General features: G+C 56.6%; 1 protein-coding gene across 5 annotated transcripts in view; it reads right to left on the bottom strand.

Annotated features, from left to right (window-relative positions):
• ZBTB46 (zinc finger and BTB domain containing 46) overlaps positions 1–22,728 on the bottom strand; it is a 66,524-nt gene that overhangs the window by 30,683 nt on the left and 13,113 nt on the right. For 3 of the 5 annotated variants that reach the window (XM_047852949.1, XM_047852945.1, XM_047852948.1), the window contains exon 2: positions 4,156–5,124. In XM_047852949.1, coding sequence (XP_047708905.1) covers positions 4,156–5,092 — 937 coding nt within the window. In that variant the 5' untranslated portion in view covers positions 5,093–5,124. Of the gene's footprint in view, positions 1–4,155; positions 5,125–11,140; positions 11,218–12,619; positions 12,763–22,728 lie in introns of those variants that run through there. The other 2 variants (XM_047852946.1, XM_047852950.1) reach the window with 2 other exon arrangements.

Genomic DNA, 22,728 nt, shown 5'->3' with positions numbered 1-22,728 from the left:
CTTTGCTGGGCTCCCTGTGTCGCCTGAGCCTGGAGTGCTGCCCGACTCCTGGGGCTTCCAGAAGCACCTTCTCCTCTGGCTCCAGCCTGCCACGGCCTCACGACGTGGTCTGCCTTGACCTGCAGCAGCCCGGGACACGCTACGCCCCGTCCGCCCGGTGGCTCCAGGTGGGACGTCCTCCCAGCTCCCTCAGGCACCAGGCTGAGCCTGATGCCCGTGAGAGCCCTTCAAGGACTCATCCTTCACGAATGCGATGTTCTAGAAAATCCAGACGCAAAGGGAGCACCTGCATTTGAGCTACACCAGCAGCTCAGCAGAGCCGAGTTCATAAGGGTCTTGAATCAGGACAGTGATTCAAAATCATGGCCTTGGGCGTGGATGAGCCAAAGGTCACAGGGCACGACCCCCAGGCTCCTCCACCCGCGGGGCCCCTTCCCAGAAGACCGCACCGCGCAGGCAGCTGGCTCCTGCCACCGTTCGGCCCGCTCTGAGTCGCCAGCATTTCCCGCCACCTCCTGGCACGGCCGCCAGGGTTCGCGCTCTCGCCCAACACCGCAACCACGAGGGCGCCACCTGCCACCAGCCAGACAGCAAAGGGCCAGCGGGCACCGGCTCCACATGGTCCTGCTCCTGTCGGAAGGGGAAACTTCGGGCGGCAGCTACAATGGGCTCCACCTCTTGAGGAAGGGGTGAAGGGCAGGGGTGACAGGGTCTCGGGAATGGGCCCACCCGTCCGGGAGCCAAAGTCCCAGAGACGTGCTGCCGCTTTGCATTCGGGCTCTTCTACCCAAAAGTCACAAACACCACACTGAGCCGGATGCTGGACTGTCGGCAGCGGAAAGGGCACCTGTCGCAGAAGTGGACAGACTGACCGGAGGATCAGGGCGCCCGGCGCTCGGTTCACCCTTCACGCCTGCAGGCGGGTCACGACCCGACATTCAGGGAAACTCAGACAAACTCGAAAGGTTCACCGCTTCTCGAACAAGCCCCCCCCCCCCCCGCCCCGCACCCTCACATACTTGAGGACGGGCAGTGGGGGATGTCTCCCCTCCCATCTGGTGCCCCCACTTCAGCCCCCATGACGACCTCGGCCTGACAGGTGGTGCACCTGCCCCCTCCCTGCCCAGGAAATGCTGCAAGGGCGTGAGGGGTCAGCTGGGAGCCTACAGAGACCACCTTCACCCACCCAAATGTGTTTTTCAAGATCCCACTATGTCAAGATCCAACTTTACAGAAGTTCAGGCAGAAACATTTACTTTACAAAACAGACCCATTTTATCCTGGCTCCAGAACTCTCTTTTTTGGCGGAAATTTTTAGGCTGTGTGTGGGACATTAGGACGAGCGCCTGGGCCCTTCCCGTTCCCGCTTGTGAACCAGCGGCTACAGATCGCCTACTGGGGGTCTGTGGCCACCGTGGGGTCGCATGTGAGGGGGGAGGCCGGGGCCCGAGGAGGACGCGGCCCAGTACGTGCAACCTACCTGCGCGTGTGGACACCACTTCCCCCGAGCTGCCACACAAGTGACCGTACGAGCGAATTCCAACGACACCTCGGAGGCCACTAGGTTCACATGCTCTTGGCCCTTTTGGAAAGAATCACTCTCCAACGCCAAGAGGCCTCGGAATCGCCAAAGCCAAGCCGGGGACACAGGCGGGCCTGGCGGCAAAGCCGAGCATCCGAGCACCCGCACTGAGCCTCCGAGGGATGTGCGAAAACCACCTGACAGTTCTTCTGGAACAGGGCCTTTGCTCCTGCAAGTAGGAGAATTTAAAGGCATTCTTCCCTAAGAGGTAAGGAATCTTTAGTGGAAACAAACCGGCCCCCACTGGGGATCACAATTTGAGCTTCCAAGCCCAGCCCCAGGGCCAGGATGGAGGGATAAACCACCACCACCACCAAGGGCAGAAACCACCCTATGCGAGCCTCCAACCCCACATCCCTGCCTCAGCAGCTCAGAATAATCTAACAGAAGCTGTTCACAGTTGCCTTGGAAACCTAGGGGATTTAAGACATTAACAAAAGTACACGGTCGAAGTCACTTGTTGGAATCTAAAAACACCTTCTGCTTGACTACTGCACTCAAAGCCCCAAACCTACAGGCCTGAGGAGAGCACATTCCTTACTGCGCTGATGGGCCCTCAACCTCAAGGCCCCCCGGCGTCACAGCCTGCTGGGCGGCCCTCGACACCCAGGACGGGACTCGCCAGGACGGGACTCGCCAGGACGGGACTGCGGCACCGACCGGCCCAGAAGGCTCGACACGACGCAGCTGTCCTTAGGTCATGTGCCACAGACTGCTTCTCAGATTTCGGTCAGAGCCGGTGAGAGGTTATGAACAGTTTGGAGCACACGGAGTGTCCTCTCCCCACAGCCAGCCAGCAGGGAGACGGCTCTTCGAGCAGCTCAGACACTTAACCTTCTTCTCCAGTGAACCTCCAGCAGTTCTGGGGTGCTGCCCATCAGGGACCTTTACAACGTCCAGACATACTTCTGCTGTCGCCAGACTAGGGGTGGGTGGCTACTGGCATCTAGTGGACGGAGGTCAGAGCTGCTGCTGCCCTAGGGCGCCCGGGACACCCCCGCGGCAGTGAGCCATCCAGCCCGAGGTCAAAAGGCTGTGTTTCGACCAACCTGAAGTGAGCATTCAGGGGTCTGGCCCTGTGCTTTGGGCTGGGAACACACAGTGACAGAGAGTGACGACGAACACAGGTGACAGCGTGTCTCGGGGAGGTTCCGTTCAACGGGTACAGAGTCTCGGTCTGGTAGATAAATGGTAATGATGGTTGCCATAACAGTGTGAACGTATTTAATCCCAATAAATTATAGACTCAGAAATGGTTAAAACAGTAGAGGTTACGGCACGTATATCTCACCACGATAATAAAAGCTAACGCAGGGAGAGCTGAGCGTGGGAGCCAGAATGTCCAGGGGCCCGCCAGCCCTGCCTGGGAAGCTTCCTTCCTGCCCCCCAGCACAGGATGCTTGGCAACTGTGACACTTTTCAGGGCTATGACCCTAGCTTGCTGCCTTCACGCCTGTCCGTTCTCGTGTTGCAGGTGATTTGTGACCTTCCCAGAGGGGCCTCCCCTGGACGAGGACTTGCTAAGAAGCTTCTATCCTGCTCTGGACCAACTCTGTTCCCACGAAGACCCTTCCTCAGCCTCTGGACCCCAGTGCACCCGGGGCTGGGCTGGGGGTGGAGGGAGCCTACCCCCTGGTCCGCCACTTGGAAGGGCGGTGTAACAGCAGCCGTTACGCGCCCAGGACCAGGAGGGTGTCTGGTGTTTCAGCAAACACTTAACGTATCATCCACTGTCTGCGAGACAGACACAAAACTACCATCCAGGTGCGAGGACCAGCTTCCGCAAAGCTGAGCTTAGAGCCACCTTGAACCTGACGCACAGGGTCTGACGCGTGCTCAGCGCCCCCTCCCCACGTAGCACAGCAACGCCCAGCGGCTTCGAGAAAAAACATGTATTACTTTGAACCACTGGACCCGCACTTGCTGGAAACAAGGAAACATCCCTCCTTGCGAGGGGGGCTTTTCAGGCGGACGTCTTCAAGTCCCCCCAGCTGAAGACAAGCTTTTTTTTTTTTTAATTTTTTTTTCAACATTTTTATTTATATTTGGGACAGAGAGAGACAGAGCATGAACGGGGGAGGGGCAGAGAGAGAGGGAGACACAGAGTCGGAAACAGGCTCCGGGCTCCGAGCCATCAGCCCAGAGCCCGACGCGGGGCTCGAACTCACGGACCGCGAGATCGTGACCTGGCTGAAGTCGGACGTTTAATCGACTGCACCACCCAGGCGCCCCTCAACCTTTTAAAATCAAGTTCTCCTAAGCAGTGTTGACGAAAGACTCCCGGATAAAGGAACACAGACCCTCAAACTGCCCCCGCAGCAGACGTCACCCACTTTTCCAGCTACTGACCCCTCGGCGACAGAGAAGCCCTACATCATCAAGTGGCCTCTGTGCACCAGGGACACGGGGGCACCCAGAGTCACACTCCCTGCACTCACATAATTTGCTGCAAAAGGAGGCGGCCCGTGGGAGGCCCCGGTGTGAGGCTGGCCCACACTGGTTCCCCTGCAGCACAAGCGGCGCCGTCTGGGCCGCCGGCGTCTGAGCCCCGCCCACGAAAACAAAAGGCTTACCTGAGTCGCGGCCGCCGAATGGCCACCCGGACGTGGGAAGGAAAGGGGCCACCGGGGAGCCGGCCCGGCTATCGCCCTCCGCCTGCTGTGTGATGTGCCGGACCGTCTCTTTGTTTTTCCGGTTCTTCCTGCGACCCGTGGGCTGCCAGCCGTCCCCGCCAGCCTGCTCCGAGAAAGAGTTCTGTATCACCGCGTCCCTGGAGGAAGGGAGCTCACTCCCTCCGTAATGAGACGGGGAGATCTGCTCTTCCTTGACGCGCAGAGACCCGTAGCCCACGTCCCCGGGCCACAGCGGCTGCGAAGAAATGTCGTCGGGGCCGTCGGCCTTGGGCTCCTGGTCCTCCTTCCCGTAGCTGCTGCCCCCTTCGTGGCAGCTGGCGATGGCCGAGTCTCCGGAAGAATTGGCGGGGCTGGTGCGCCGGGCCAGCCACGGGGAGATGCTCCTTCCCGCCATCACGGCCGAGATGAGGGCGTCCGTGCTGCTGCCAGGAGGGGCACTGATCTCGAACTCGGAGAGCTCGTCCGAGGCGTCGGGCTTGATGCTGATGTCCAGCGCGGCCTTGATGAAGTCGTGGCAGGCCTGCACGATGTCCGTCATCTGCAGGAAGCTGGCGGCGGACATCACCTCGATGACGTTCCTGCTGGTGAGGGCCAGGTGGGCAGAGTACATGAAGTCGATGATGGCCTTGAAGCCCTGCGCCGTGACGATGTCCAGGTGCGTGACCGTGGCCTGCTCGGACGTCTTCTGCACCTGGCAGTACAGCGTCTTAAAGTAGCGGCTGCTGCCGAGCAGGACGTTCTTGTGCGCCTTGAAGACCTTGCCCTCCACCACGACGCACACATCGCACAGGACGCCGTGCTGCCGCTGCTCGTTCAGTTCCCGCAGCAGGTGCCGGTAGTGGGACGCAATCTCCATGTCTTCCTTTCGGTTGTTCATCTGGAAGCCTTGCTGTTGCTCCTCTACGGACTCTGTGGGGGCAAGAACGGGACAGTTACCCAGGTGGCCGGCAGAAACATGCCCGCGGAAGTCAGGCAGAGTGCCGCGCCGCTGTGCGCGGGCGGAGGAGGCGGCAGTCGTCTGGCCGAGCGGCCACCGGGCGGGACGCACCCGAGCAGGGCTCTGGGTTCCAGGCTGACCACAACGGACACGTAGTCCTGAACGGAACCCCACGTGCACTGGCTGCTTCTCGCAACAGACAGCAAACGGTCCACAAAGAAGGCAAACGCCCGTCGGCGGCCGAAGCGAGGTTCCCACCCAAACGTAAAATGCCGGTGACATAACCCAAGGGAGATTCACCCTCACCCTCGAGGACGTATCTTTAAAGATGAAACAAGGCCTCCTACACAAGCGACGCCCACATAGCAGAAAGGCCCGGAAGCAGACATTGCAGCCTCCAAACTCCAGCTCAAACCAGCTCGAGGGAGGAGGCCTGCAGGGCCCAGAGGCACCAGCAGCTCCCGACGGAAAGCCCTCTGGTCGGCGCCCTCCTGGTACGTCTGCCGTGTTCTCCTTTCCTCTGCTGCCAGTATCACCTTCCCAGGACGGCCAGAACCCCGTGCCCCAGGCCAGGGGCTGTGAGAGAACCAGATTCTCACGCGGCCTGGAGGCCCTCGAAGGCCCCGGGCAAGGAAGTCTCCAGGCGTCTCCCCGCTTCTGCTCGTGGCTGGCAGTCCTCGGCCGGAGAAGAATCACCAGTTTCTGCTCTCACGTTCACCCACCTTCTCCCTGGAAGCCTGTGTCCCCGTGTCCCCTTCTTACAAGGACACCAGTAATATTGGACACCCTACTTCGTCATCTTAACTAATTATATCCAAATTAGGTCATGGTCTGAGACACATTCGCCCCATAACACTCCCTGAGAAAGACAAGGTAGTTAGAGACTGATCTTCCCACTTAAATACTCCATTTTCCAGCTGGTTAGTCAAGCAGGAACTCTCACCAAAGATGCCAACGTGTGTTTAATGGGAGAGAACTAAGCTGGCCAAGTGTAGGGTCACTGGCCTCTTTCCCGTGAGGGCTGCTTCCCCAGGACTCAGCTGGGTCCACCTCTAACGCTTCTTTATTGACTCAGAGCTGTCACCACACACCCACCTTCCTTTGCTCATTACAATACGTATCCAAACACCACCTGAAGTCATCTCTAAAATCCGTTACCCCAATACCAAAACCAGATAGAGCCATTACAGAAAAAAGAGACCTACTGGCCAATATCCCCGATGGACAGAGGCAAAAATCCCCAACAAAATCCTAGCAAACCGAATCCAACAGTGCATTAAAAAAAATCATTCACCACGATCATGTGGGACTCATTCCTGGGCTGCAGCGTGGTTCAATAGTCACAAATCAATCAATGTGATGCATCACATCAATAAAAGAAAGGATAAGAACCATACGATCATTTCGACAGCTACAGAAGACACATTTGACAAAGTACAACATGTACTCATGATAAAAACTCTCAACGAGTAGGTTTAGAGGGAACAGACGTCAACATGATAAAGGCCGGGTATGAAAAATCCACAGCCAACGTCATATTCGATGGGGGAAAACTGAGTGCTTCTCCCCTAAGGTCAGGAGCAAGGCAAGGATGCCCACTCTCACTCCTGTTATTCAACACAGTCCTGGAAGCCCTAGCCTCAGCAATCAGACAAGAAAAAGAAACAAAAGGCATCCAGATTGGTAAGGAAGAAGTGACATTTTCACTATTTACAGATGACATGATACCACATACAGAAAGCCCTAAAGACCCCACCAAAAAACTACTAAAACAAACAAATTTAATAAGGTCGCAGGATCCAAAGTCAATGTACAGAAAACCGTTGCATTTCTAAGCACCAATAATGAAGCAGAAGAAAGAGACACTTAAAAAGCAATCCTGGGCACCTGGGTGGTTCAGTTGGTAAAGTGTCCAACTCTTGATTTCAGCTCAGGCCATAGCCTCATGGTTCATGGGATCGAGCCCCATGTCGGGCTCTGCGCTGACAGCACGGAGCCTGCTTGGGATTCTCTCTCTCCCTCCCTCTCTCTCTCTGCCTTCCCTCTGCTCACACGCTCTCTCTCTCTCTCTCTCAAAATAAATAAATAAACTTTAAAAAATCCTATTTGTAATTGCACCAAAAATAATATGATACCTAGGAATAAACTTAACCAAGGAGATGAAAGGCCTGTACTCCGAAAACTACAAAACGTTGCTGAACGAAACTGAAGAGGGCACAAAGAAACGGAGAGACGGTCCACGCTCGTGGTTGGAAGAACACTGCTAAGATGTCTGTTCGACCCAAAGCAGTCCGCAGATTTCACGCACTCCCTATCAAAATACCACCAGCACTCTTCACAGACCTGGAACAAACAATCCAAAATTTGTACAGAACCACAAAAGACCCCCAAAAGCCAAAGCAATCTTGAAAAAGAAAAGCAAAGGTGGAGGTATCATAATTCCAGACTTCAAGCTAAATTACAAAGCTGTAGTCATCAAAGCAGTACATAGACATGTAGATCAACAGAACAGAATAGAAAACCCAGAAATTAACCCGCAACTATAGGGTCAGCTAATCTTCAACAAAGGAACAAAGAATATCCAGTGGAATAAAGACAGTCTCTTTGGCAAGTGGTGCTGGGAACACTGGACAGCGACACGCAGAAGAATGAACCCGGACCACTTTCTTACACCAGACACAAAAATAAACTCAAAATGGATGAAAGACCTAAATGGGAGACACGAGAGTATAAAAATCCTGGAAGAGAGCACAGGCGGTAACGTCTCTGACATCGGCCACAGCATCAATACCTAAATACCTCAACATCTAAAAAGAAAATACCCCGATTTAAAAACGGGCAGAAGACACGAATAGACACTTCTCCAAAGAAGACATCCAGATGGCCAACCGACGCATGAAAAAATGCTCAACATCACTCATCATCAGGGAAATACAAATCAAAACCATGATGAGACATCACCTCACACCTGTCAGAATGGCTAAAACCAACAACACAAGAAACAGCAGGTGTTGGGGATGGTGTGGAGAAAAAGGAACGCTTGTGCGCTGTTGGTGGAAATGCAGACTGGTGCAGCCAGTGGAAGACAGTGTGGAGTTTCTTCAGAAGACTAAAAATAGAAATACCATCTGATCCAGGAGTCGCACTACTGGGTATTTACCCAAAGAATACAAAAACACTAATTTGAAAGGATACGATGTTTATAGCAGCATTACTTACAACAGCTCAACTATGGAAAGAGCCCAAGTGTCCATCAGGTGATGAACGGATAAGGAGGATGTGGCACTTACATATATGATAGAATATTACTCAGCCACAAAAATAATGAAACTTGGCCATTTGCAAAGTATAATGCTGGCAAAATAAGTCAGAGGATGGCCCACACCATGATTTCACTTGTATGTGGAACGTAAGAAACAAAACTGATGCACACCAAGAACCAGACTTAACGCTAGAGAAGAAACTGATGGTCGCCAGAGAGGACGTGGGTGGGAGGATGGGGGAACAGGGGGTGGGTATGAAAGAGGGCACCTGACACGATGAACACAGGGCGACGCATGGGATTGCGGGGTCACGGTATCGTACACCTGAAACTAGGATTACACCGTGTCCTCACGGCGCTGGACTTCCATTTTGCTAATGGTTAAAAACTGCATCCGCCAAGAGAGTGGATCTTAACATTTTCGTCACAAAATACGGGTTGTACCTATACGTGCTGAGAGATGTTCCCCCGGAATAAACAGATGGGGAGTAGAGAGAAACACACAATTGTACCACAAGCGGAGAATACAAGGCCTCCCAGCGGTTAAACGCAGTAGGTCTATGTCACAAAGAACAAGAATCAAAAATATTTCATGAAGACGTCACGTTGCAAAGGGCTACGAATGGCAACGTTTACTGAAATTAACGAGAGGGCTTGCACAAAACACCGCTCGTTCTGGAGGCTCAGCGGCCACTTTCTGTTCGTGAGTCCAGATGCGCGCGCGCCATTCAGCGTCGGCACGCTCGGACCGGAGCGCTGGCTCCGGCGGCACTGGCTGTGGGGCCCGGGGAAGCTGCTCGACCTCTCTGTGCTTCAAATTCTTCATCCGTAGAATGAAAACAACAACCGTACTCGCCCTTTGGTTATTATGATCACGTGAGTTACTGTCTACGGACTCTTACAGGAAGGTCCACACCGCCGAGCACCACGCTGGCTGCCATCCTATCGTTATTAGAGAAAGTAACTGGCGAAGCACAAAAGTTGCCAGCTGGGATGCATCTAGGAAGGGAGGGAGAGGAGCGGGAGGGGAATGTAACACGGGGTTCGTTTTACTTTCTAAAAAACAAGAGTAACGGTCCGTATTCTTGCTGATTTTGACTCACAGACTCAGGAACATGTATTCTAACTCATCTGGCATACTTTTTAAAATTTGTATTTTTAATTCTGTTTGCTTTCTCAGAAGTGCAAGGATAACCTTTAATATTCACCTAAAAACCATCGTTGCTTTCATGGAAGTGTTGAAATTGACACTCTAAATTTTACCCTCCTTTATGTTTTAGTGGCCGTAAGATTAAATTAAAAAAATAAATGCCCCGTTTCACATTCCCTGGCCGGGAAGACCAGCAGGAAGAGCGTCTCCCTCAGATGGCCGGGTCCTGGGGGCTCCCGACACACGGTCCCTCTCCTTGGCCGGCCACGCACAGCTCGGGGCAGCGCCGGGGGTGCGAGCCCTGCCCCAAAGGGCGCAGCACCAAAGGCAAAAGTGAACATGCTGTTCGCACCTTCCGTGGGGTCTGTGGTCCCAGCGGCCGACCCTGTCCCCGACGAGGACTGGCCACCAAAAAGAAGAAACACGAAGAATGTCCAGAATGGGCCTCAGGGAGGGCTCCCGCGGTCACAGACAACACCACGGGCGCTCTGTCTGGAGCACCTCAGAGCCACCTGAGGTGGGCCCTAAGCCAGGGCGCTGCCCCCCCCGACCCCAGACTGTCTGAGGTGGGACGGGAAGAGGCTTTGGGAACAGACATTCCGCCCGGGTGTGACTTTACCCCTCACGTCCGGCTTTACAGGCGCAGATACACAGACGTGGAGGGACAGAGGGTCGGAAATGTGCCTCAAGTCAAGGGAAACCATCACGTAAACAAAAGGCATCAGTTTAACGCCTGAAGTCCAGACAAAGTGGTACCCGGTTCCCGGCCGTGATGGGAGCATTGACAGCTCAGGTGACCAGTGCCGGTCAGGAAGCTGCTTCACCCCCTGGTTTCCTGGATGAACAACAAGTCTCTTTACTCGCCAGCAAAACGGGCTCTGTAAGAATTAGGAAAAGCAACGAAAGCAACAGAAAACTCCATTTCACTGAGCCAACGACCACCACACAGGGTCTGTACTGCTAAGATAACTTCAACTTGCACAGAAAACTGTGGAATAAATTTTTACTCCATTAGGGGAGCTTAAATATCAGCTATGTACTTCACAGACAGTACGATGCAGCAAAAAAACCAGACCATTTTCATCAGGGAAAAATGTACACTAAAAAGAAATGGAATCTAAGATACCTGAAAATGCTACGAAACGAAACGAAACGAAATTATCACGGGTACATGAATGAATGAAACGAAAGTATCACGGGTACATACATGTTTCGTAGTAACGAAAACATCAAGGCTACATGGGGCGTACCCAGGCTCGGAGAAGCTTCAGGAAAACAGCTGAATTTTCGTTACAAAATGGATAACCTCTCAGCATCGGTAAGGTGCCCAAGGGGTTCCGCCCGCCGGACGACAGCAGGGGGTGGCTGTCCCCTGCTCTGAGCGGCTGCGACCCTAAAAGTGGAAGCATCCCAGGCGACACGGCCAGTCAGGTCTATGGCGTCCGGACGGGACACAGCCCCGAGGTGAGAGCACGTGTCCACAGGGCTTCTCCTCGAGGACACGGACGGCGGCACCCCTGCCCGCTCAGCCCGAGTACACCACCTGCTGGAGACAGACCTGGCCACAGACACACACCTGTGGACAGGTAACCCGACCGTCCCCTCGGAACCACCTGTGCTCCCGCACGGAGCCCACAGCGCCCTCAGGAAGTCAGGGGGCTGCGTGGGACCGTGTGAGGAAGGAGCCCTTTCGAAGAGGAGCCTGCAGCCCGTCAGGGTTCCATCTCATTGTGAGGCAGGGGTCTAAGGGCCGGGGGAGACCGCAGGGCTGGCATCCGGGATGCCACAAAGGAGCTCCAGGCACCCCTCAAAGTTACACCCTCCCCCTGCCTGTTCTCCAAACTTCCATTCTCGTTTCCCCTGGGCCCCCCACTACCTATTCACAGCCTCCTGATCTGCAGACACTCGCTTCTCACGCAATCACTCATGAAACCTAACGCTTTGGCACCCAAATAACTTGAATCCCCGTTCCAGACCGGGCTTCAAAGGTCATGTCACCTGCAGCGCTGGGGGCTCGATGGGGCCTCGGGAGCCCCTGTCGTGGATAACCAGGGACACAGCGAGACTTCACCACGTCACCGGCGAGACTCCTACCAAAGGGAGGGTCCTTTCTGGGCAGGCAACGTGCGCAATGACACTCAGGTGCCACCTGCAATCCCGCAGCCTCTGGGGAAGGTGGAGGGCGTCCCCAAGAGGCAAGAACTGAAGCTCGAAGACACGAAGGTCCTGGCCAACGGAGGTGCCTGCGTGTGGCACCGAGCCCTGCACTCCCAGGCACCCCGTGCCCCGTGCTGGCTCCAATGACTCTGCTCGGCACGGGGACCTCGGGGCAGGGATGCAGCTCCAAGCTCCAGCACAAAGTAAACCACGCTCCAAGCCGAGCACCGGAACTGCCTCCCACCCATGGGAGCGTGTCCTGTCGGTCCACGATTCTGGCGTCGAGGATGCTGAGGGCAGGGCAGCTCCCTCACCGGTCCCCAACTTGAAGGTACAGAGCACCCCAATCCCCGGTCACCCTGGGAGTTACAGAGTACGTTCCAGTGTCTGAAGATAAGGGCGTCTCAACCAGAAAGCCATCTTTACAAGTTACCAGCAGAAGCCAGCCTGTTGAAGACACACGTCTGTCATTCATTCACCTGTCACACGACTACTGGTGCTTCATGGGTAACGTCCAAATGCATCAGCGTGTCTCAAAATGCACAAGAACCACGATTTCTGAAGGCCACCGTGAATGCCACCCTTCACTGGGGGCATCGTGTGTTCAAGGTCCAGGGACCGGGGTGGGATCACTTCTTCCCTCAACTGTAAGGAGCTCCACCGGGAAGACCACAGGCTCCCATGAAAACGTGAAACAGTCAGTCTGCGCAGGGGCCCGAGGCCCCCCTGGCCAGCCCGATCCTCCCCCAGGGCCGGTCCCTGAGCCCCACTCACGAAAGACCGTATCGAATGAGGAACTCGCGTGAGACGTGAGCGTCCATCACAAACACACGGGCAAACCTGTTTCACGTCAGATGCGACCTTACCTTCCTACCTCGCGCCTGTGACTTGTGCGCACCTGCTAAGCTCGATGTAACCTTTTCCTTAGGGGCCCCTGGGTAGGTCCGTCGGTTAAGTGTCCAACGCTTGATCTCAGCTCAGGTCTTGATCTCAGGGTGGTGAGTTCAAGCCCTGCGTCAGGCTGCACACGGGGCGTGAAGCCTGCTTAAAAAAAAAAAAGGGAATCTAACAGACAAACCTTGTTTTAAAGCAGGAGGAAAACACCGTCAGTGCTAGAACCGGACCACTGTGGTCCTACGGGCCACGTGCTGCCCACGGAAACTCCCCGCAGGAGAGAGGGTGCCGCACAGACATCAGCGCCCACTTGATGGCCCTAAAAACCCCATTTGTAGTTACTTTTGTGATATTTTAAGTGGGCCATATTCTGAACAGACACATCACAAAACTGGCTCACCTGCACCCCGCTCACCCGTCCAAACAGCAACCACCGCAGCGGGGCCACAGCGATGTTGGCGAGGGTGCTGGAAGCTAAGAGGACGCATCCTCCTTGGGAAACGCTCACCAGTGTTGTCACAAGCTGAACGAACACCCGGTGACCCAACCACTCCAATGCAGCGAGAACACGGGTCCACACGAGGGCTGGTACACAGACAGTCTTAACAGTCAAAACCCGGAAACAACCCAAGCGCGCGTTACAGGCAAACTGGTAAGTCAGTAAGTGTTGTCCCAACACAGGGATGCACCTGGCAGGAAGGTCTCCGCGCACGTCCAGCCCAAACGTCACTTTCCTGGACACGCATGGATCTCACGGTAGTCGTGCTGAGTGAAAAAAAGCCACACAGAGCAGCATGCGTGAACCTGATCTAGAACGTGCAGACTGATCCACGGGGCGAGGCAGGGCAGTGGCTGCAGCCGGCGAAGGGGCAGAGTCCTGAGGGCTCAGAGACCTTGCGCTGAGGGATGCGTCCTCCGCGACGGTGTCCCTGGCACCCAGGTACGTGCAGACCCACAGAGAGACACTTTAAATGAGGGCAGTTTGCTGTGTGCAAGTTATGCCTCCGCAAAGTCCATTAGAAATCTGCTTTCGTGAACCACAAACCTGAGCTTTCTCACCACGTGTGGTGGGGTGGGTTTTGTCCCCCCAGATTTGTTCGTTGCAACCCTAACCCCACGAGCTCAGAACGTGGCCTTACTCGGGGACAGGTGGTTGCAGAGTAGCTGGTTCACACGAGGTCACCAGGTGGCCCCAGTCCAATGGGACCGATGGTGTCTGTGCAGGACGGAGACACAGGGACAGATGGGCCCCCGAGGAGGCCGTGGGGGAGACTGCGGGGCTCAGCCGGAGGGAGACTCGCGCAGACACCATGCCCCCCGCCGAGGAACACCACTGGTCAGCCGGCAGGGAAATGCTCCTCTGCGGAAGTCTGTGCGGCCCTGAAATTCAGCTCTGTCCTCCCCACGCAGATGTTATTTCCCACCCTGTGAAGTGCTTAGATGATTTGCTATGTTCTGAACAACTCGAGGTGAAGACACCCACGATGGGAAATCACTTTACAGATCAGACTCTTACACGTCGAATGGTCCTTGGTGGCCGGCGACACGGGAAGTGGTATTACCCGAATTTTCTCTGGTGAGAACCCACAGGCAGCGGGAGTTGCTGGAGAACTTCACAGTTTCCATGCTGCAGCCGACAGCGTCTAAACATGCAACATGCAAAGCCGCCCCCCCCCCCCCCCCCGCCCCGGCTGCGGGTCTGTGGGCACAGCCCCCACTTCCGGCCCCTCCTCTGCCGCTTTCTGTTCCCTCTTGTCCCTGCGGCCTCCATACCTGCCTTGGTGTCACTTCCCTCTCGGGCACACCCCCACCCTGGTCCCCCGCCCCTGTGCTCAGGTGCCCCCTTTCCACTGAAGACCGTCTGAGCAAATTTCTAACCATGGGAGCAGAATTCAGGCTCTCACTGCACCACCAGTGTGATGGAGCCAACCCAGGTCTGAGGACACCACTCCCTACACAGAGACCACCCCCCCCCCCCCAGCACCACCACCAAGACCAGAGTCACAGCAAGGATGATTCTAGATCAGCGCGAAGGTGCTGTGCGGGTATGGGGAGGGGCTGGGCAGGGGCAGCTCCCCAGAGTGGGCACAAACCAGTCACGGGCAGCGGGGAAGGGAGCAGCGCACATTCAGAGGGTCACAGTGGCCTCTGAAGAAGCCCTCCGTGAGAGTCCAGGGCCTTCAGCGGCCTCTCCCTCTCTGGCCTGGCCTGAGCCTCAAGGAGCTGACAGCACCCACCTCTCTGGGTGGGCAGGTCTGTGCAGCTACAGGAGCTAAGGTGATATGGAGGGAGAGGGCACCCCAGCAGGGCCCTGACCCGACCACTGAGCCACCTGCCTGGCCACTCCAGCCCAGCGCCCGAGGAGCCGCAGGCCCACCCGACATCATGTGGGCAGAAGAACCCAGTCGGCCACGGAACCTCGAGAGACACCGAGCCTCTGTGTTTCTGGATGGTTCAAAGCGCATGCGAGACCCACAACAGAGGTGGTGAGGGCACCACCCTTTGGAGTCCGAGGGAGAGCCCGGGCAGTGCCGGCGACAGGCCGGGAGCCAGCTGACAGCCAAGTGCCCAGCTGCGGAGGATTCGGCCTCAGGGCTGGGGCAGCAGTCACCAAGACAGGGACCCAGAGACCAGCACTCCAAGGGGAGGGGAGATTCAGCAGGAGCCCCGGACCTCCTAACTCAGGTTCTGGTGCACAGGAGCGGGCCCTGGGGGTGGGGGAGGACGGAAAAGGCCTAAGCAGGGTCAGGGGTCTCGAGAGAGACCTCCGAAAAAGGCTGGTGCAAAAGCAGGCAGGGCCCGTGCCTGCCGAATCCACCTGAGGACTGAGCAAGTGCAGCAGTTCCGACTGACTTCCAGTTTCTCTGCTTCCGCAGCTGGGAAGCTGGCCTGGGGGAATTTGTTTTGTGGGCTGGGGGAGAGAAAGGGGAAGAGGTCAGCTCTTTGCGCTCCTCCCCCCCAGACACCTCCTGCTAGACCGGGGTCCTATTCTGGATGCCTCTCCTTTAAACCACACTTGGTCTTAAGGGCAGCTAAGCTCCTTCGGGTAACGCATGAGGCACTGGGCAGTACTGACGTGCTGTTTTAACGGGCCTTGTCTACAAAGGCAAATTCTGCATGGAACAGAGGAGGTGTGGCAAACCCCTCCAGCTGCCAGACGCTGCCTCCCCCTCCAGGAAGCTCCCAGGAGCTCCTCCCCAGTCAGGGCACGAGCCTCTGAGCGCAGGAACACATCTCTGAGCACACTCTCGGGTCAACATGACTATGGTGCCTTTTTCACATTAAACCTGTAGTACTGAAATCTTACGTGTTAAACTCGAGAAGTGTTTTTCAAACGTCCCCCGTGAAGCGCCAGCAGAAGTAGGAGACAGCAAATCCCTGATCTGGGGGAGCGGACGGCAAGTCCGCAGCCGACCAGCCACACACTCCATGACATCCCAGCTCCAAGCCATCAGTGCCCAGGTGACATGGCTCCAGACGTGACAGCACTCGTGGGACGGGGGGTGGACACAGCCACTCGCTGTTGTGGGTGAGTCGTGTCCCAGAAACAGCCATGTTGAAGCCCCAACCCCAGCGCCTGTGAACGTGACCTTATTTGGAACCAGGGTCTTTGCAGATTTCACCAAGATGAGGTCATAACCCAATGGTATTGGTGTCATTATAAAAAAGGGAAATCTAGACACAAACGCAGAGAGAGACCATCTGAAGGCAGAGACAGAGCCATGGGGTCACAGCCCATGCAGGGCCTGGAGCCCTGAGAACCACAGGGCAAGGAGGACCCTCCCACAGAGCCTCAGAGGGAGGGAGCACAGCCCTGGGACACCTGACTGCAACTCTGGCCCCACTTTCCTGTTGTTTTAAGCCCCCAGTTTGTGGTACTTTGTTACGAAAGTCCTAGGAATAGCCACACATCAACTTAATTTGTTTTAAAAGGGAGAGAGAGAAACAGCACGAGCAGGGGAGGGGCAGAGAGAGGGAGAGAGAGAAAGAGTCCCGCACTGTCAGCACAGAGCCCGAGAGGGGATCCACCCCACAAACCCGAGATCGTGACCTGAGCCGAAATCAAGGGTCGGCCACTCAACCGACTGAGCCACCCAGACGTCCCTGGACTTTTTTTCTTAAAAAGAAAGCTGAACAGCTTCACGAGGCAGAAAAACCATTTCTGTGAACTTTAAGCCTGAGACGCGCTGTGACTTGAAATGCTAACCGAGCACTTGCACTCCCTGCATCAAGACAGGAACAGACTCCAAATACGAAATGAAATAAAGGCAACACCTTGCTCTTCGGCACCAGGATGAAACCCTTTGTGCCGCTGTATTCAACTTTTCATTTTGAAACACTTTGCAACTTACGGGAAAGTTGTAAGAATAATTCAGACAATGCCCACCCACCCCTGAACCAGATACACCAGTTTTAAACTTTTTGCAACGTTTGTTCACATCAAGTACTAGCCCACGTGTTCACACAGCCACGTTCCTATTAACCGCCGTAGACGAGCCACCTCTGGTCCACGGAAGGCGCTGCCGGCAGGGTACCCGGCGGCTCCGGCACTGAAGCGCCCAGTTCTTAATTTCAGCTCAGATCGCGATCTCACAGTTCGTGGGTTCGAGCCCCGAGTCAGGCTCTGAGCTGAAAGCCTGGAGCCTGCTGGGGATTTTCTCTCCCTCGCTCTCTGCCCCTCCCCCACCATGCACTTTCTCTCTCTCAAAATAAATAAACAGGCTTTAAAAAAAGGTGCTGCACGCGAAGCTGGGCCAGCTGGGCCAGGACCACCCTGAGCAGGGCACAGGCATCGATCATCGCCACGTCTCCGTCACCTTTTGAGACTAGCAGCAGACAGCACAGGCCTTTCCCAGGTAAACACTCGTTACGTGCTGAATACGCGACAGACTGAAGGACGCACAGGCAGCTGCTGACTGAAGGGTCATCGCCAGAGCAGGAAGCAGACCAGGTGGGCAGCTGCAGCCAGGACCGCTCGGCCCCCAGCGATGGCTCAGCTTCCCTAACTCACAGGGACATCAACAACACAGCCAGTCCCGGAGCCGTCAACAAAGAGATCACCCTGGTCCCTGGCAACCCCATCAGTGGCCAGCCGAGCCCAACTGGGGGCACAGGCCAGGCTGCAGGGGCCCAAGGCAGCGGCATGTGATGAAGGCAGGCGGTCAAGGCGGGGCCGCCCTGGCCAGCAGTGGGCACCAGCATGGGGGCCACCTGGACCCACCAGGAGTCCGAGGCCGTGGGGCAGAAGCCCTGTGGGAGGGGCAGGGTCTGGGCTGGGACTGGGGGGAGGAGGGGAGGTTTCAGGCATCCTGTGCCCCGTCTCTACACGTAAGGGAGATGGCCTCTCCCAGGGAAAGCCCCTCTGTCAAGTGCTGGGCTGGGACCAGCCCCAAGGCACGGTAAGAAATGAAACTCCCGATTCACAAGGGAAGACCTGGGTCTCAAGGGGAACTTACCAGGGGCCACTCAGGGCTCTGGGGCACGTGGCAGAGACACGAGGGGTCTCCAGGTCTGCCCTGCCGGCAGTGACCACAGCTGCAGGAAGCAGGCACTGAAGGTGCTGTCTCTCTGGGCAGCCAGTGGGCGGGCGAGGTCCTGCCCTTACAGCATGGGGTCAGGGGTGCCAGGTACCCCTGTATGACAAAGCCCTCGGGAATGAGCCACACAGGCCAGCCATCATCTGCCTCTGTCACCAAGCCCGCCCCGCATACCTATCCCCAGGCCTGCTACAGAGGGTCCCGAGGCCGGTGACAACTTGAGGACGGTCTTGGCTGGGGTGCTAGGTGAGCCCCACAGCCAGCCTCAAAGTGAACCCCGTGACTTAATGCTAAAACTGTAAAGGTGTCTGGGCAAAGCCTAGAAGAAACCTGGTGAAACATACTAGACTCTGAGAAAAGATTTCAAAGAAAAAATCTGCACGAATGAAGCTGAAAAGATTAACACGAATTCACAAAAACCCAATGACGGTGGTCACGTGCAACCAGAGAACTGTAGGCCACGGGTCCTTCCGGAACACAGCCTGCAGCACATGGTGAGACAAAACACACGTCTTTGGCCAGTAATTCTACTTTTGGGAAATTCTACCCCAAGGAAATGACCCCAAATGCTAACTTGCTCAAAGATGTTGCTAGTGCCACTTATAACACCACGATGTAAGAAACTACTCAAATGCCCAAGCAGCCAAGGAAACCATGACGTTAAATCTGAACAAGGCCCAACACAGAGGAACAATGAGAGGTTGTTCATGTTGGTGCTCAGGAGTTTACAACAAATAAACTGACGGAAAGAAGGGACAGCTGGGACCACAGACCGTAAGATGTCTGCTCAGATCCCCGCCCCCCCCCCCCCCCCCCACGGCAAGTTGCTCATTTATAAAACTCAAAAGACCAAACACTTGCATGGGGCAGGATGAAACTGTTCGAAATTAACGTTGCAGAGGAGGAACGCAGCATAAATATGAGAGAAACCCATGTTTCCCTTTCTTCCCTCCCACCTGGGCTGGGAGAGCCCCCGCGGAGCCCGGGCGGGACTTTCACAGATCCTTCCACCAGGACCAAGGACGGTCTGCCTCCTTGGCCCCCAGAACCGGGCCAATGTGAGCCATGGACTCCTCTAGGACCTTCCAAGCACCAGGGGGCAGGGCCCCTCCCGGAGGAGAACACACACTTCTCCCTCCTGCCGCCCCCCCCCCCCGACTTCCTGGCGTGGAGTGGCTGCCAAAGCCCTGGGACCCCAAGCCTGACTTCGAAGGAACAAAAGGAAACCCTCCTTGGGCCGTGAGCCCTCTGGCCGCACAGCTGTCACCTTCCCTGCTAGTATTTCCCTCTGTGCTCACACAGAGGGGATGGCGTGTGCCACCACCTCGCCGGCTCCCTTACACGCGGTGACATCTTTCACTGACTGACAGTCCGGGACAGAGGGCAGCAGCTAAGTGATGTCTGTCACCACGATCTTGAGCAGGATGACACGAGTGGCAGGACACACACACTGGCCTGCAAGCACGAGGGGCGAGCCGTCCGCCGTCCCCAGGCCCCGTCAGACCCCAAGCCTGCTGGTGTCAGAGGAGAGAGGCCACAGGACCCAAGCTGTGGCCTTCGCGTCTTCACAGCACTCGGGAAGCAGCACGTGAACAGCGACGGATGAACCCACCCCTGTGCTCCCCCCGCTCCGCCAAAATCGCCACGTTTTCTTCACGAGACCGGAGTTTGAGAACCAAGCCCACGTGGCTCGGCCACACACTGACTTCGTCCACGCCCGTGGCTCTGGCGGGCCAGCTCTTCCTCTTTGGACCCAGTGTCGGCTGTGGGCAAAAACCATTTATCTGGGAAGAAAACTAAGGCAAAAACAGCACGCGGCTCCAAACAAGCTGAGAAGCACGCGTTAAAACATTCAAAAGGAAAGGCCTGCAAACGGCAAACTGAGGCCTGGAGTCAACCCGCTGACGGAGAACTTTCTCACGAACAGGAAAATTCCAAACTCGGAGCCCCAAAAGCACACGTGTTTTTAAAAGCAGACACCAGGGGTGCCTGGGTGGCTCAGTGGGTTAAGCGTCTGACTTCAGCTCAGGTCATGATCTCACGCTTTGTGGGTTCGAGCCCCCGCGTCGGGCTCTGTGCTGACAGCTCGGAGCCTGGAGCCTGCTTCGGATTCTGTGTCTCCCTCTCTCTCTGCCCCTCCCCTGCTCCCACTCTGTCACTCTCTCTCTCAAAAATAAATAAATATTTTAAGTTTTTTAATTAAAAAAAAAAAAGCAGTCATCAAAACGTAAAAACTACTGGGCTTTAAGATATGATGAGTTGAGCCTCCGATGTGGACATCATTCCTGCAGACGCTCCGCACGACGCACACGGCCCCTTGCGCCTGGTCCCAGACCCTCCCGGGGGCCAGTGGGGGGCTCCTTAAGGTCACAGGTGCAAGCAGCTACAGCAACAGCTCCGATCTTCAACCAACAAACGGTATAAGATAAACGTGAATGAGGTCCCTGAGGCGCCACCGCAAGTGCCATCGAAGCCACCGACAGCGAACACACAACAGCCCGAGGGGAACCCGGATCCAGGCCGGCACGGCCGCCCCACAGCACAGCCCTTACAGGGAAACAGGGTCCGCAGAGCACCCTAACCCCACCCAGCCCGCGGCCCAGAGCAAGACGCTGAGGGACACCAGCGAAATGGGAACCAGTGCGGCTGCGTGACAAGGACGTTTTCGCCAGTTCTGTGCGTGTTCGAAAATGCCCCGGGTCAGTAAGAATCAGGCGGTGGGGCCCACACAGCTTGTAGTTTAGGGAGAATAAGTGATCCCGCGATGCAGACGCAGATAGACTCTAAGGTGCTATGGGACCTGCAGGCCGCGGCTCTGGGGCTGCACAGGCACAGGCCCTCTTCTCCAGGTCATCACTCACAGGGGACCGCGAGCGAGTATGAACAGAAGTGACAGCAGCAACCACCCCCCAGCGGCCCGCCTGGCGAGCGGAGCTCCTGGCTCATTAAACGACCTCTGAACCTCCTGGCGAGCGCAGGGTCAGTGTTCGAGGGACCGCGCCTTTGTGAGTGTGGACCGTACCCCACTAAACCACAACGGCCTCGTCCACGTCCCCGCAACACTCCTGCTCTCACGGCCACTACATGCCCAGCGTCGCAGACCCCGCAGGGCACGACGATGCCCTCAGCTCCACGTTTTCTTTAGCACAAGACGGAGTTTTCTCCATTTCAAAGACTGCGTTTCAACAGCTGCTCCTTTGCTTTCCCGTGTATCTTACGGGAAGCGCTAAACCCATCCTGAAACGGTGCCACCAGCCTCACTCACTGCCTGGCTATGACCTGGTGGGGCAGCTGGGCACATGTGCATCCGCAGGGCACACACAGGGCACATATGCGTCCACCGGGGCACACCCAGGGCACACGTGCGTCCATTGGGGCACACACAGGGCACACATGCATCCACCGGGGCACACACAGGGCACACGTGCGTCCGCAGGGCACACGTGCACCCATCAGGGCACACACAGGGCAGACGTGCTTCCACAGGGCACACACAGGGCACACGTGCGTCCACCGGGGCACACACAGGGCACACGTGCATCCGCAGGGCACACGTGCATCCACCGGGGCACACACAAGGCACACGTGTGTCCACCAGGGCACACACAGGGCACACATGCATCCGCAGGGCACACACAGGGCACACGTGCGTCCTCAGGGCACACACGGGGCACACATGCACCCATCGGGGCACACACAGGGCAGACATGCTTCCACAGGGCACACACAGGGCACACGTGCTTCTGCAAGGCACACACAGGGCACATGTGCATCCACTGGGGCACACACAGGGCACACGTGCATCCACAGGGCACACACAGGGCACACGTGCTTCTACAGGACACACACAGGCCACACGTGTCCATCAGGGCACACACAGGGCACACGTGCATCCACTGGGGCACACACAGGGCACACGTGATTCCGCAGGGCACACACAGGCCACACATGCGTCCATCGGGGCACACACAGGGCACACATGCATCCATTGGGGCACACACAGGGCACACGTGCTTCTGCAGGGCACACACAGGGCACATGTGCTTCCGCAGGGCATACGCAGGGCACACGTGTGTCCGCAGGGCACATGTGCATCCACCGGGGCACACACAGGGCACACGTGCATCCACTGGGGCACACACAGGGCACACGTGCACCCACCAGGGCACACACAGGGCACACGTGCACCCATCAGGGCACACACAGGGCACACGTGCATCCATTGGGGCACACACAGGGCACACCTGTGTCCACTGGGGCACACACAGGGCACACATGCATCCGCAGGGCACACACAGGGCACATGTGTATCCACAGGGCACACGTGCATCCATCGGGGCACACACATGGCACATGTGCATCCACTGGGGCACACACAGGGCACATGTGCATCCACCAGGGCACACACAGGGCACACGTGCACCCATCAGGGCACACACAGGGCACACGTGCATCCACTGGGGCACACACAGGGCACACGTGCATCCGCAGGGCACACACAGGGCACACGTGCTTCCGCAGGGCACACACAGGCCACACATGCGTCCATCGGGGCACACACAGGGCACACGTGCAT

The sequence above is a fragment of the Prionailurus viverrinus genome, chromosome A3 (genome assembly GCF_022837055.1).
Source record: "Prionailurus viverrinus isolate Anna chromosome A3, UM_Priviv_1.0, whole genome shotgun sequence".
In the NCBI taxonomy this organism is placed as follows: Eukaryota; Metazoa; Chordata; class Mammalia; order Carnivora; family Felidae; genus Prionailurus; species Prionailurus viverrinus.
Note: the sequence above shows the minus strand (reverse complement) of the source record. Positions and strands in the feature narration are given on the sequence as shown.